Genomic DNA, 14,999 nt, shown 5'->3' with positions numbered 1-14,999 from the left:
CAAGTGAAAAGTACTGGGGCTCTTACAAAATGAGACTGTAGATATTGAAACTTCAATTTAGCTGCCTGTCTGCCAGAGACAAAAAATACATTGATAAGCTCAATATTGTCTGTTTTACCTTCTTACCTTGCATGTTGATCTGCAACCTGACTCAAATTTTGAGCAAAAATGTAATGATGATCCGTGATCTGAATCCAACTTTGACCCTGGACATGATGAAATTGTTTATTTAAAAAAAAAAAGAAGATCAGCAGGGACCTGAATCAAACGGAGGAAAAATATTGATCCTGGACCGACCAGGTGCACCTCAGTTGTGCAATCTCCTGGAAAAAGAGCTGTGAAGACAAAACAGATGAGGGAAAGGAAAACACAGAACAGAGGAAAACAGCTTAACATCAACCTTTTCCGAATCACCAGATAAAACCCTCATTTAAGATATAATACGTCGTACAAGTGTCTGGCTTCAACCTACATCTAACCACATGACTGTCAGCATGCCACAGTTTTCCATCTCTACCTACTAACGCCCGGTGTTTTACTGCTGATAAGCACCCCCATGGCTATTTAAATGTTACTGTGATCATGCACGACCTGAGGTGACGTATACTTAAATGACAATAGAGGGGGCATCCGGATTTGAACCGGGGACCTCTTGATCTGCAGTCAAATGCTCTACCACTGAGCTATACCCCCTGACGTGCCAATAGAACAACTAGTATCAGACTTTATAAGCAAATATGGGTGTGTGGCTTCTGTTTCTATTGTGTGTTTGCATAGGATCGCGTGTGTGTGTTTGCGTGTGTGTGTGTGTGTGAGTGTGTGTGTGTGTGTGTATGCACCTGCACCGTAGTTTAGAGATGTGCTCATGATGTAAATTGAATACGTCATTCTTCTAAATTTTAAATGAATATCCTTTTCATTTTTTTTATTTTTTATTTTTTATTTTAATTTTTTTTAAACTTTGCTCTGTTTTATTATAAAATTTAAAAAAATATGTCGTCTAATGATAATTCTTTATTTTATATAAATTATGAATCCTGGGTAATTTTTACTCACAAGACAAAGAAACCAAAAACATATTTGAAGAACCTCTGTGCACAAATGAAAAGTTCGCCTTGTTTATCATAATTTAGCTTTAGGAATTTAGTTTCTTTAGGAATTATTGATCACTTTTTGGGATCTATGCAGTGTTACCGGCTATGGGTGTTACTCATTCTGATGTTCAACCACAAGGTGGCGCCAGAGCCCATATTATAAATTAGCTGCACGAGTCAACGCTTCCTCTCATCGCCGATACTAAGAACCATTTTGAGGACCTTTCCTGTCGTCGACTGTCTTGTGTCTGTTGGTTTGATGTTTTTTGCGTTATATTCAGAACAGGATCAAAAGTGCATCAGACAGTCAGCGCAGAGTCAGACCCACCCGTACATAAAAAAACAGACACACATCATGGAAAAAGGCAGTTTATTGCAACACAAACAAATATAACCAAGCTTTTAAAGACAACATACTGCGGTATTGGATGAAATTAGATAAAATAAACATATGTGATAGCTTAAGACTTGATAGAATCAATCAATAGCTGCGCAGATTTAAACATACTGAAACTGTGTTTGATTACTACAGCAGGAATGATGTGCATTTTCAAGGTTTGCAGTCCCCAGCTACCACTTTGTTACACTCATTAAAACCTCTTTAAGTGACACAGTCCTCTACCTCACATGGATTATCTGTTTCTCTTAAATAGGTCATCACGTCTCTGCATCCAACGAGAGATTTTCTGGTTACATGATAAAAACATGAAATGGAACAGGCCCCTTAAATGCATGTTTTTCATGGGAAGAATACTGATATTCAAAACGGGAGCGAGATCAGGAAGAAAAAATAAATAAATGATGCTTTGGAAAAGGTAGGAACTGCATGATCTTGGACGGAGTGATTCACGGATAGTACAAAAAGCGATTGTGGGAGAGTTTGAGCGGATAAGGCAAGGAGAAAGGAAAGAACCAAGAGATGGATCTTTTCTGCTTCATGGTGACTTCCCTCTAATGTGTACTAAACAAAAATCCAGAAATGGTGTCCTCCCGTTGTGTTGTCGTGGAGATGTGTGGTATTGTGGGAATAGGGTTATGGTCGGTCATGGTCAACGCAGCATCACCAGGCAGACAGGCTGGGGGGTTAAATCTCTCTTGCTGTTGTGGGGCTTGAGCTCCTAGCTGGGAGAAAGCGCAGGGCTGGGTTCGGTGCTGATGCTGACCAAACACTCGCTGGACTTGAGGCTGGCCAGGGACTTGGAGCTCGGTAGAGAAGCCAGGGAGCCGCACAGACCGAGCATGGAAGGAGTGTCTTCTTTTCCTGTTGGGACAAAACAGAGAGAAAGAACAGTGTAGTAAAGCTGCTGATCATGCATAGTTTAAGCTGCCCACATGAAACACTATACACAAGATTCAAGCCTGCCTTTGTATGAGGACGTATGTTCATGTGCATGGGTGGCTGCCTCTGAAGGCCTTTTATACAGCAGAGGAATGAGCACTAATATATTCCCCACGCAAGCAGGATTACTGTTACTTAACAACTTTTTTTTTTCCCTGCACTGGAATTTCAGTAAACTGTTGCTAAAACTCAAAATTTAAATACCTCCCACAACATAAAAGTGCACAAAAGTATAACAAATCACAGAACATTTGTAACCTCCAAAATATTGCAGTGGGGAATGTCATTCTTACCTGCTGCACTCCAGGCAGCATCTCCATTCTGTCTCCCATCTATTTTCTGGCAGTCGGAGTTCAGACCGACTTCATTGGTGAGCTGTTCCAAACTGTGAAAACTCCTCCTGGACGTGAAAAAAACTCATCATCATCATCATCATGGTAAAAATAACTGAAGCAATGATTTGAACATTAAGTGCATCTGAGAGCACTTGCTTATTTTGCCTGCTGCGGACATTGTGTCAGGTTACCTGCGGAAAAGCTTGACATCACCCTGGTTGTTTGGGATGGTAGACCACTGGTTGACCAGCGGGATAGAAAAATCTTTAGCCAGGTGGGAGGAATCACAGGGCATGAGGGCAGAGCTGCATGGAACACACAGTACAAAATGTTCAGTTTAGATGGGATCATTTAAAAGCTCTCCGTTTGTGTGGATTTTGGCGCCCTTTTTGACAATACAGAACATCTTATCTCTTTACTGATCTTGTCCTGTACAGGCTGAAGATATTTTTGAAAACAAAGCGTGTATATTTTTTGTAGAAGTAAATCAGTTTTCTGATTTAAAAAGAAATCTTCTCCTGCTTTCTTTTAAATAGCAAACGTACCGCTCACTGTTAATACGTCAGGATATTTTCTCTAAAACTTACAGCTGCATCCAGATGCTTGGTCATTTTAAAAAACTCCATACACATACACACACTGTACGGCTCTTGTAAGCTTCTGTTTGTTTGTGAGCGAAAGACCAAATGAAGGTATTTCAAACAAGGAGTGATGAGGTCTGGAGGCTCATGGTTACAGTTGGTGCTTTTTAATCAGGCTAGTGTTATGCAAAGTTTTGGTGTGTGTTCTTGTGATTTCTTACAGTTGTGCCTGCAGCTCCAGCACAATGGCTTCCAGCTCCTTCTTCTCCTGTTGACTTTGGACGCTCAGCTCCTCCACCTTAGCTCTCAGACACTTGTTCTCTGTCTCTACGTTCTTCAGCTGTGACTCTCGCAGGCGGACCAGCTCCTCCAGGTAACCCTGCAACAGGACAATCAGGAGAATGTGGGGTTTTTTTGTGTTTGAAACCAGGGAGAACGTATACGGCATTAAGTTGCTCCTAGCAGTTTGTAGTCACCTTCTGGGCGTAGACGATCTTAAACCTTTGCTCCATCTTGCGACACTTGTTGCTCCAGCTCTCCTCGTCGGTCACCAGGGGGATGTAGGGATGCTCTGGGACACTCTCCTCACTGTTACTGCTGTCCACACTGCGGCGGTCGTCCTCATCGCTCAGGTAGTCGTAGCTGCAGATCAGAGAGGCAACATTATCTCAGAGTAGCGTACATACATACAGAATAGAACAGCCGGAAGCAACTCACCTCTGAGTAAACTTCAGGTAGGGTGTATAGTCAATAACAGCCGGGGATTTCCCATCCAGAGTCTCTCCCTTCAAGCAAAAACTGTACAGAAAAAAAAAGAACACAAATAACCCTAAACATGGAGTTGGAAGCCTGCATGAGGTTGTAAGACTTTTTTTTTTACATCGATACGATACATATATTTAGAAAATAAAAATAAAAATTGGTTTGAGATATCTTATGATTTAAGTATAGTCTGTTGAAGAGCCATATCTTCTTCTTACTTGGACTATTCAATTCCATCCATTAAAAAAACCCAGTAGAGGCTACTTGTGAATTAGGACAGCCTGTGCATCAGAGTTTACTGTGTGTGTGTGTGTGTGTGTGTGTGTGTGTGTGTGTGTGTGTGTGTGTGTGTCTTTACCTGAAGTCGATGGCACTCAGGCCAATCAGCATACCAGTCAGCACAGTGGCCTCCTCTCTCAGCATGATGGCTCCATCATCGTAGAACCTCCTGTCAGGGAGAGAAGTGGTTATCATCCGTTATATAAATGAAACGTATGGCATTGTATTGTACTGCATCCTACATGATGTGACACTGATACGCCGGTGATTCTTCTACAATATATTGGGTTTTCTAAACGGACCAGCACTTTGTTCTGAGGCAAAGAAAGTGATGTTTATATTTTCTTTAGCTTTTCACACTAAAAAAAACACCAAGAAGAAGATAAGCAGACACCATGAAAGTGTAGCATTCCAGCAGCAGGGGTCATGTAGAATTAGGGATGCATGATATGGGTCTTTTTTCAGCTCATACTGATTACTGATAATTGCATCTTGTGGCTATTACCAACAAAATAACCAATATTTCATATTTTAACCATTTAAAAAAAGTTTTCCTAAGAATACAAAATGCTAAAATGTAAGGAGCACAGACAGACTGATTGGTGCAAAGCTGTTAAAACCCTTGTTGGTATCATGGTGTCTTTCCTTCCATAGTGTTTGTCACAGTATTCTTATTAAATAAGTCAGATCCCTGTAGAACAGTTCTTTGATGGCTCCACCTCATTAGCTCTAAAAACTCAAATCTGTCACACAGGTGATATGGTAAGCCGTTGACGATTTTGTACTGATGTCACACTGAAAGGCTGATATCACATGATAATATATCAAGCATCCCAACCTAGAAAAAAGAACTGGGCTATAATGAATAAAATCAGATATGAGCAGATTCTCAACTGTAAGATTTAGTCTGACCTGGTTGTTCTTGTGTCCCTCAGAGCAGTGGATACATATTCAGACAAACGTTTCTCCATCAGCGCTACTCGAATCCAAGCACGCCCCTGAAACACAACATACAAAGTGAGTGGGAACAGAGGGGCCCTCTTTGCTGCTCTGTCCTGCAATATCTCACACAAATACACACTCAGTCTGGCACACTTTTCCGGCACACAAGTATCCTTGCCTTGGCTCCTGATGTGCTGATGTTCTCTATGTTTTCGATGCTTGCAATGCAGTTGTTCTGCACCTTGCTGCATGCCAGCCGGATATATTCCCAGAAGCTGCGCTGTCCGTCTGAGCTGAACCAGCTCCCCGAACCTGGTCGAGAGCGCACATCAATGAGTCAGTTATGCTCCGACAACAGCTCACACATTCATCACGCAACAGCAAAGTTAACATTCCATGATTAAACATTTTTTTTACCTTTTTTTTGTTTACATCATGAACTACACAGTGGATTTCCCTTTTATATCTTACATACCTAAGTTTGTACTGTCTAAAATGTGTAGTACTATAAACTGATTTGTCTATCTTTTCCTGTGCCGCATCATGTTACCTGCAGTGTTACCTTTGAAGCGGTGGCTTAGTATGTGCTCTAAAATGGCAGCAAAGTTAATGAACTCCTCTGATGAGTCATCTATGGGCTCTGTTGTGTACTTTTCGAGGAGAGTCTTTACAGAGAATCTGAAATAGAAGAACACAGAGAGAGAGAGAGAGAGAGAGAGAGAAATTCAAACAACAAGGCAAAGCAAAGTTCACAGCAATAGAACAAAAATCTCATTTGCATATATGTGAAGGATTTTAACTTTCACTTGGTTGTGTGCCGCAGGAGCTGATGATATGCAAACGTGTACTGTACCCATGCAGACAAATGTGGTACTGTATGTGAACCCTACAACAATAGCGGGGAGAAGGTTTTTTTTTTTTCTTTTTTGGGAACCACGCCATCTTGTCACACTGAGGTCACCCCAATTGTCTTGTGTACAGCACAATGTACCCCTTCAGTGCTTTGGCAGTGTTATCGTGAAAACAATACAATTAACCCCCTGTCTTTCTCAGCCTTTGTGCATGCTGTGCTTCCAGGTCCCTTTGGGTCTTGTCTCTCTGAGGGACCGGCAAGCATCAAAGGATGATCAAATAATTCCCTCCCCCTCATCTATACATTGTGCTCTGATGTATTTAGGGAAGCCGCTGTAGCTTTTTCTGTTTGGTTTTTGACCTCACACGATCACCCCGCTGCACTACAGGGAGCTATGCAGCTTGAATGATAGGAGCTGGGTTTCCAGGCACGGGCTCGGGCTGACTGCCACCGCTACAATGGGCAACACTAGTATTACAGAGGGCAAGACTGCACTGGCAGTCGGAAGCACCTCCATAGCCAGGGGAAAGACTACCGTCGCTTTAGGCAACTCCTCCATCTTCAGGGGAGTGACCACCACCTCCATGGGAGATTCCACTATCCAAAGGCAAAAGACGACTCTGGCTCTGGGACGGGCCAGCTTCAGCCGGGGAACCACAACAACCTCCTTCCGGAAAGCCTTGATGTCCAAGCGCAGGACCACCTAGATGGAAAGGACTCCTGAAGCAAGGGCTAAGACACCCAAGGAAGCCAAGCAGTCCAAAAAAGACTCTAACAATGAGTGGAAAACCACATTCTCGTCAAGCAAGACCTCCTTCACCAAAGGCAGGGTTTCGATCCTGAGGACTAAGTACGCCATCTCCTGGGGCAAATCCTCCGTATCCTGGAGCAGAACAACCATAACTTTAGGCAACACCGGCTTAGCGGTGGGCAAAACCTCTGTTACACGCGGGGAGACCACGAGCTGTCTCACCACTCTGACCTTTACCCATGGGACCAAGTCTGTGTCCGTGTTCAAAACCACCCTCACCAGGGGCAAAGAAACCCACAGCAACATCTACTGGGATTTTCATACCTGATTCCTGCACACACTTACTAACCAAAGGATATTTCAGTCCGGTCAGTTTAAGCAGGTCAGTAGTAGTAGTTTAAAAACAGCTGTTGATGTTTGTGATCAATGTGTTTCAGGAATAAACAGTGTGGCATCAAGGTCAGTGTGGTATCATCTGCTGCCTTTTTGCACAGGGTACAAGAGGAGATGTAGAGCAAATGGGTTTTCAATCAAGAGTGAGACCTTCCGTAGCCATGCTGAGGGTGTTATGCAAAGTGACAGCGACGAGATGATGCTTTATGGTGTGTCTACGTTGAAGGGAGGGAAACTGTGATACAACCATGTGAGATATTTGTGGAGACACAATTGGCCGTGTGTTTTTCATCAGCACCATTGTCCTGTTCATTGTGTATGTTCGGCCATCAACATGCCTACATCTTTGGTGTAAAGTGGTATTTTTTTGTTTTTGTTGATGAGATTGGTTGATGTTGTGAAGTCTGCATGCATTTCCATAACTATAATGCCCCATTGTCCACAGTTATGAACCAGAAAACCTGAAAGCTGGTTGATGTAACAATGCTTATAAAAGTAACATGTCAAACAATGCTTGGCTTGATTGGTTTGTATATAGATCCGAGTTATTCTTTGATCTAAACATGTAACTGGTATTTAAAAAAAAAGACTCAAATGACCACACCCATATTTCTAATGGAAGGACAACACAATAACAGGGAAATGTGCAATCAAAGCCTCGACTACATCTGGAGAACATAGAGACATTTATCCTTTCTATTATCAAATCTGACACTGAGCGACTCATTACACATATGGTGTATACGGTCATACACATAGGCCATGTCTTACAATCAGAGGCTATAGGGAACAATGGTCCAGAAGAAAGTGATGTCACCGCGGATAGCTCCCTTTGCAACAATGTGTCCTTCAACCGTCCGGTGTCGTCGCTGCGATGGGACAATCGCTCCACTGTCCCAGTCCGCCCAGATAGGCTGTGGCCACCTACGGCTGCCTCTGTCTATTCACAGGGACACATGGGTGGTATGTGGCCTTCCAGAGCCCACGTCGATCAACTCAACGAAGGCATTATGTTACACGGGGGTCGTGCTATCCACGCTTAGCATTCTGGTGTGCTCTGGATTGCAGCTGATGTTACTATTATCCCGTGGGGCTGAGCAGGGTGTGCTGCATGAGCGTGTGATGCTTTTCATCGAGTAAGCTCCGAAAACCTGCCGTCGAATCTGGGTCAGGAAGAAGAGCTTCTCCCCAATGGGCAACACCAGCTTCAGCGAGGGGAAGACGGCCCTAACCCTGGGCAACACCACCATAAAGAGGGGCAAGAGCAAGCTGGCTATGGGGAGCTCTTCAATCACCAGGGGCAGGAGCCTGACATCTCTCGGCTCCTCCACCATAACCAGCGGGAAGACCAAGATCTCCCTGGGTGGTGCCTCCTTCAGCAGAGGCTCTACCACCACCTCTTTTCGGAAAGCCCTCTTCCCCAAACGCAAGACGCTTTAGGTGAGAGGGAACTTGATCGTGGGGTGGGGGGACTGGCACAAAATGTCACAAGAAAACTGCACCATCACAGAAAACATATGGACAACACTACTGCATCTCAACAGGGTATTTTTTCCCTGAGAGCGACAACTGGATTAAATTTACTTCTGGAACTTTGACTTTTTTTTCTTGCCGGATTTATCAAAGAAACAGGTCAGTTGTGTCTTAATTCCATCTTATTAGACCAAGTATGTCAATCAGATTTAAAGGTTTAATAGAGCTCAAGCATCTTAGGTAAACTCCAGCATGGCCCAAAATCACACAAAATGATCCTCTATGCAGATGACGTTAGTTTGTGAGTAGGCTCAATGGGGCCTGGGCAGAAATGAACAAATATTGTCTAATTTACGCTCCCTGCAGAGGTATGTTATAGATCACTCCTTTGTCTCAATATGTCTTATCAGAAAAGAGTTTCCCCTTCAAGTTTTGCTGCATATGACTTTGACATTTTTTAGAGGATCTGAAATCTTAGAGGAAACTTGTCTGAAAAAACATGATTAAAACTAGTGATTCACTTCCTGTTTTTGCTGACTTCCATTAAAAAAACAACCCTTCATGAAATCAAGAAATACTCCAATAAGCTCAGAGCAGAGCCCTTGGATAACTGTCAAGTTTCCCCATTGGTTCCCAGGGCCCAGTGTGGGAACAATTGTTTGTTAGCCAAGCTACCCATATGTTGATGTTATACCTATAAAGTAATCAAACCGTAAAAAAGTACACCTAAAGGCCTCTCTGAAAAGATTAAGTGGATGCTTTCTTTCAGAGTGCCGGTTAAGCAGATGTTTTTTTTTTTCCATTATCTGAAGTCCTTTGATCTGAAAGGGAATCGCTGGCACGCCTCAAATGCAAATATATGGAGTGGAATGGCAACATGCTCTTGGTACGATTTGACACTGAAAAACAACTGCAGGTCCTTCTGACAAGCTTCTTTTGTGCCCCCTCTCACTCAGCCTGGATCGCTGCCAGGCCCACTCTCAGCTCATTTGAAATGCCCTCTTGTTCTCCTCTCTCTCCCCTTTACTGTACTTATCTGTCTGATGTTTACATTGATGAAGTATGTTTGAACCACAGCATCACCTGGGATGAGCAGAACTACATTCAGCAGCAGTGACACCGTACCTTAGCACACACAGATTCACAATAACTTCCTCAGCTTTCATGTTTTTCCTCCTCATTCCCTGTAATCATTTCCCTGACTCCTTTCCCTCTCTTTCTTATTTCCTGTTTCTGTCTCTCCCTCTCTCTTTATAGTCTTGGCATAAGCAGCAGGATCAGATGACACAGGCGGACTCCTCACTGGCTGCAGCATTGTGTAACACCAGCCAGTGCTGTATTTTTCATCCTGGGCTGTCAGGGGATCATTCTGTCCTGTACTGGATCAGCATAAAAAGTCAAGAAAAAGAATGCCATGAGTTTTGATGAATTTGAAGATGAGAATGAAGATTTGGGTTCAATTTAAAGAGACTAAAAGGAGTGAAAATGCTATTGCAGCATGATGTGTATCCCTTGCTCACTCTAAGGCCCCCTCTGTGGAGTGTTCAGGCAAAGTGTTTTATGGTCAGCGGAGGTGTAGAGGGATAGGTGTGCAAGATGTAGAAAGGCTGTTGGGCTGAGAAGTAATGAGAGGGTAAATCAGACATTTGAAGTTGACAGGGGGGGGGGAAATTCACCGAATGCCATGAAGAAATTGCTACTGAGAGCATACGTAAGGGAGATTCCAAAATGCTACGTCAAACCACTGAAACTTCTGTTGTACTCAATTGTGTTGGTAAAGAAAAAAAGAAAAGGTGCAGCTTTAGAAATCAAGGTAAAGCTGAATGCTGGAAAACACTTATTCCACATACAAAAGTTCTAATAAACTGAGAGAACTATGAAACTGGTACCTCTCACTAGCAGAGAAAAGAATGAGCCTCCCACTTGCAGAAGCATGTGCATGAAATATTTAGTTTACTATGGCACAGAAGATTTCATTTTCTACTCTCAAGCCACGCCCGGGAAGAGCTCAAACCTTTGCCAAGATGCACCATAGCCCTGATTCTCCCTCCTCTCTTTCCCTGTTCCTTTTGTTTACTGGCAGCAGCTGGAGGGATAAACACCTCAGATCAGATCTTGTCAAGTCTCACTCATCTATCTATGTTTTCTTAGGTTCACCGTGTCCACGGCAAAACTGCTCCTCAAGTCATGGACGACAGCATGAGAGCTCTAAGCCAGACTCAATCAACAAAAGAGTCCATTTTAGACTAAATGGAAAGAAATTGGCTTTTTGACAATTGATCTTCAACATTTTGTCAAATTCAGCTCAGGCAGACAAACTGGAGGTGCAGGAAAAACCTGACTGACTGCAGAAAGCCTCAGTCCTGCTATTATAAGATCAAACCTGTTGCTAGTGGAAACAGCACAAAGATACAGTAAATCACAATGACACTGCAGTCACCGTGGACATGTTAAATATCCTCCAGTCTCTCCAACGCCATTATGATAATGTTCCTTTAGGTTTCTGCTACTGTAAGGTCAAAAAAATGCAGCTTAAATCATGTGTGTTTCATGCATTATACCTGATGTCAATTCTGATATAAGGGTTCAATTCTGATATAAGGGGGGAAACATACGGCAGGTTATGGGCCTGTGGAAGCATCAGAAATGACCCTTCTCAGAGAGATTTTGCTGCAACTTTTGACCTGACAACAGAAGTCTCTTTTATTATTTTCTTTGTGGTTATAATTGGACCTTTAAATCTTGTTTTCACTGTATCATGGCCCTTGTTTTGTAACATCCTTAAGTCCCTGACCAAAAACTCATGCAGAAACTGTTCTTCGGGCAGGTTCAAATATTTGATCAGGTTTTCCTTTATTGTACACAAATGTCTATTGCTGTACATATGTGTTTCTAATTGAAATTATATTAAGTATGACACCAGAAACAAGCCAATGAAACATTGAAAGGACATTTGTAAGTTTCTGTGCCTGATACTGGTGACCCACATAAAACCAGATCATGTAAATGTTGTATGTCTTTACCCTTAAACTGACTCGGAATAGTCCCACAAAAAGACTTAACTTCATCCAATGAATTGGTGGGAAATGTAAATGTTAATCTGTGTGTGCAGGTTGAATTTAAAAAAAGGTATCATTTGACAGTGAGGGAATACAGGTCAGACTATATATACACACATGTATTAAGAGAAAATAAAGGTTTGGTCAGGTGTACTAACACAGCACTAAAATCAGCTTAGCTACTTTAGCCAGGCCGTGTGTCTCAGCAGCAGGACGCAGCGTGAATCCTGCATCCTGCACCAACATGAAGTCCAGTCTGCTTTTATGCTCAGCCAGAGGCCTGCTGCTGATTCAGGATCTCTCTCCAATGAGATTGTACGAACACACAACAACCTTTGACTACTTGAATCAGCTCTGAGCAGAATGGTATCAAAGAGAAGAAAACAATGAGGTCAGACAGCAACACCGCCACGCCTGGAAGAAGTTGCCCTCAAACTGAACCTTATCAAAGTCATGTTGTTCCTTAGAAAATGGAAAGAAACTGTTTAGTAGGCATTACTGACCCGAAGCTTTTTGATATTCATTTCTGTCTCGTTCTGTGTGTTTGTCGTCTAATACTTAAATGATTAAATTGGTTTTTAGCACAGTCAGTACAAACTGAAAAACAACAGTCTCTTTGTGCTTTTTCTAATCTTTCTCTGTGATGTAAGTCCCTGTGAAACTTTTTTTTTTTTTTTTTTGCAGGCATGCTGTGTGTAATGTTGTGTGTTTTGCCATACTGCATGTGCCACTTAAATGCAGACAGAACCTTGGACAGAAAGGTACTGGAATAAAAAGGCTTAATTGTGTGTTTACTAGAGAGTCTGGACATCATTATTTCCTTCCTCCTACTTGTTTTTTTTTGGGGGGCTTTTTTTTTTCGAGGGGGGAGGGGGGGGTGACCATGATAAGGTCATGGCCAGAGAAGGATGTGGATGTGTGACGTCTACTTTTCTGAGTGCATGCACCCTCTACACTCATGACGTCGCTGTCTGTCAATGTCATACATTACTTAAGGCAATTCATGACCCATACTAATGCGACAATAAATAACAGAGCACATTCAGAGTATCAAAATAAAGTTGAAATCATTCTACAAGTGATATCACAGAGTATTAAAATTTGATTAGAAAGACAAGGTAATCATAAAATAGATCAACCAAATTATTAGTTATGACGAAAAAGTATTGATTTTTTTCCTTTCAGATATGAATAATACTAAATGATTTTGAGAAAAAGGTTTGACTTTCTTTTAAATAAAGCTTCCATAAGTTAATTTACGGTTTGTGTAAATTTTGGCGCCACCTGTGTACAAAGCAGTTCCTTTTGTCTCTTTGCTGACTTTATCCTGTACAATCGACTTAAAAAAATAAAAAATAAATAAAAACTCCTACAGCTGATTAATAACAAGCAAACGTGTCATTTATTGCTGTTTTTTCAGTGCACTGCTAATCTCCTCATTTGACACCTACCCTGCAGCAGCCACCTCAGGCATTAAAAACTACTTTATAAAAATAGTTTATCTTTATGTTGATGGTCTTGTTTACTACTGGAGGTCAAGTGGAGGCATCAGTATCAACCAGAAAAAAAACTGGAGCTTTAACTTTAAAGCTTCTAAAATATAAGCCTGTGACTCATGATAAGGAGAAGATGTTTTTTTGAGCAAGTCACAAAACATATCTGGATACACAAAAAAAAACTGAAATAACAGCTGTGTGAATACATACGTCAATGTGGCAGTACTGTGAGAGAAGCCTCTGTAGTTGCCAGTGTGACATTTGAAATCTGACTCCATTAGCACGATCAACTGGACATCAACACATCATGATATCGCTCATGAGGCGTTTACAGCCCTCGACTCTCTTAAAACCGTTCCAGAAAGCGATTTATCACGCTCATATTTCACTGTCAGACTTTCTATCACAGTCGATCAGCACTCACTGTACTGAGCAGGCTGAGGGCCACCGATGGGGGGAGGAGTCCTTTCACTGCTCCAAATGCCCTTGTCCCACACAGACACTCAAGACTGACTGTGATGGAGGAGGAGACCTGCTGTTGTATTTTCTCTCCAGCTCCATCCTTACGACTGACAATATAGCCACCTGGTCTCATTACTATCCTTTGACGCCGCATGTATCAGCAAGGCCGGGCATCAGGCAGTTGTCTCGACCCTTTAGAAATAAAATAGACTTAAATATGAGAGGTTTGAGAAGCATTTATAAATGTCACATTAACTATGTCATCTTCAGAAAAGCGTAGCGTTACATAGAGTGCATCAGGGATGTAAAGTTGCTGCAAAAAAAAATCTATCAGAGAAGAACTAATACAAAATTAAAGGAATAGTCTTGCTATTCTTTTAATAGGTCGGGTGTGATGGTAGGGGTACGTGAAGGTGAAAATGAACCTGCCTCCACTATAACCAACCTTTTTCTAAAACAATTCTGCTTTAAAATCTATTTCCTTATCAGTATTCCCTTCAGATAACAGAGCTGCAGTGAGCACAATACATGTTTATCATATTGTGAAAATGATGAACTGAGCAGTTTGCACGGACAGGTAGCCTATTGCCAGTATTAGGCTCCAGCTTGTCTAGGGTGTCGTGATGCAGCTTCTACCTGCAAACCGTGATGAGGTTTTTTCGCTCCACGCCGACGCTCCTAGCAGAAGCCTTTTTCGATGTCAGACCCATAGCCATTGCTGTCTGAATACAGCCCGACTCCATCCAGCGGCGGCCCCGGGGCCTTTTCGGGATCCGTGCCCAGGCCAGGACCCCTCCCTCCGCGGCCCTGTGTCCTACAAACACCCGCTGTCCGACAGCCACGGATGCTGCTGCTGCTGCTGCTGCTGCTGGAGGAGACGGAGGATAGCAGGACAGAGGGGACCAGCGTCAAACAAGAACCGGTTTCAAGTGCAACTTCCGTTTATACCTTTCAAAATAAAACCACTATTAGACTACTTAACGTCGATTTAGTTGTGTTGATTCCATAGGCTGTAAATATTATTACTGATTCGTAAAAGTTGTTTTTGAATTAAGTGTTCTGTTTTGTTTTAATTAATTTTTTTTGTAAAAGAGGGGCAGATATTATACGATTAATCTTCTTTCTGCTCCTTTTCATTCAAAGTTTGAAATCTTACGTTTGTTTGTTTTTCTTAACTTTA

At 42.2% G+C, this 14,999-nt stretch overlaps 1 protein-coding gene, 1 long non-coding RNA gene and 1 other non-coding gene across 4 annotated transcripts; 1 reads left to right on the top strand and 2 right to left on the bottom strand.

Annotated features, from left to right (window-relative positions):
* Positions 1-621: 621 nt before the first annotated feature.
* trnac-gca (transfer RNA cysteine (anticodon GCA)) lies at positions 622-693 on the bottom strand. The gene has a single exon. It is a non-coding gene; the product is annotated as a tRNA-Cys (tRNA).
* A 754-nt stretch (positions 694-1,447) lies between these two features.
* LOC109992898 (RUN domain-containing protein 3A-like) lies at positions 1,448-14,726 on the bottom strand. Of its 2 annotated transcripts, none has more exons than XM_065964347.1 (11): positions 14,456-14,726; positions 5,883-6,010; positions 5,511-5,644; positions 5,303-5,388; positions 4,470-4,559; positions 4,067-4,147; positions 3,826-3,991; positions 3,571-3,728; positions 2,960-3,073; positions 2,727-2,833; positions 1,448-2,355 (listed from the first exon to the last, which is right to left on the bottom strand). In XM_065964347.1, the coding sequence occupies exons 1-11, from the start codon at positions 14,560-14,562 to the stop codon at positions 2,213-2,215; spliced, it is 1,314 nt and encodes a 437-aa protein (XP_065820419.1). In that variant the 5' UTR covers positions 14,563-14,726; the 3' UTR covers positions 1,448-2,212. The 2 variants fall into 2 exon arrangements, with proteins under 2 accessions (XP_065820419.1, XP_020501336.2); XM_020645680.3 differs by having other exon boundaries at positions 5,895-6,010; positions 14,456-14,725.
* LOC109992900 (uncharacterized) lies at positions 8,776-12,655 on the top strand. The gene is made up of 2 exons (XR_010668827.1): positions 8,776-8,961; positions 10,060-12,655. It is a non-coding gene; the product is annotated as an uncharacterized lncRNA (long non-coding RNA).
* Positions 14,727-14,999: the final 273 nt, after the last annotated feature.

This window comes from Labrus bergylta, chromosome 16, assembly GCF_963930695.1.
Source record: "Labrus bergylta chromosome 16, fLabBer1.1, whole genome shotgun sequence".
Classification (NCBI taxonomy): Eukaryota; Metazoa; Chordata; class Actinopteri; order Labriformes; family Labridae; genus Labrus; species Labrus bergylta.
This window is presented reverse-complemented; position numbering and strand designations above follow the sequence as displayed.

Excerpts from the sequence above, each read along its gene's own strand:
- LOC109992898 (XM_065964347.1), bottom strand. The coding sequence starts at position 14,562 with ATGGAGTCGGGCTGTATTCAGACAGCAATGGCTATGGGTCTGACATCG. Across the intron at positions 5,645-5,882 it reads CTTCAAAGGTAACACTGCAG|GTTCGGGGAGCTGGTTCAGC; the intron begins GTAACATGATGC and ends GCTCTCGACCAG. Across the intron at positions 2,834-2,959 it reads GATGTCAAGCTTTTCCGCAG|GAGGAGTTTTCACAGTTTGG; the intron begins GTAACCTGACAC and ends TTTCACGTCCAG.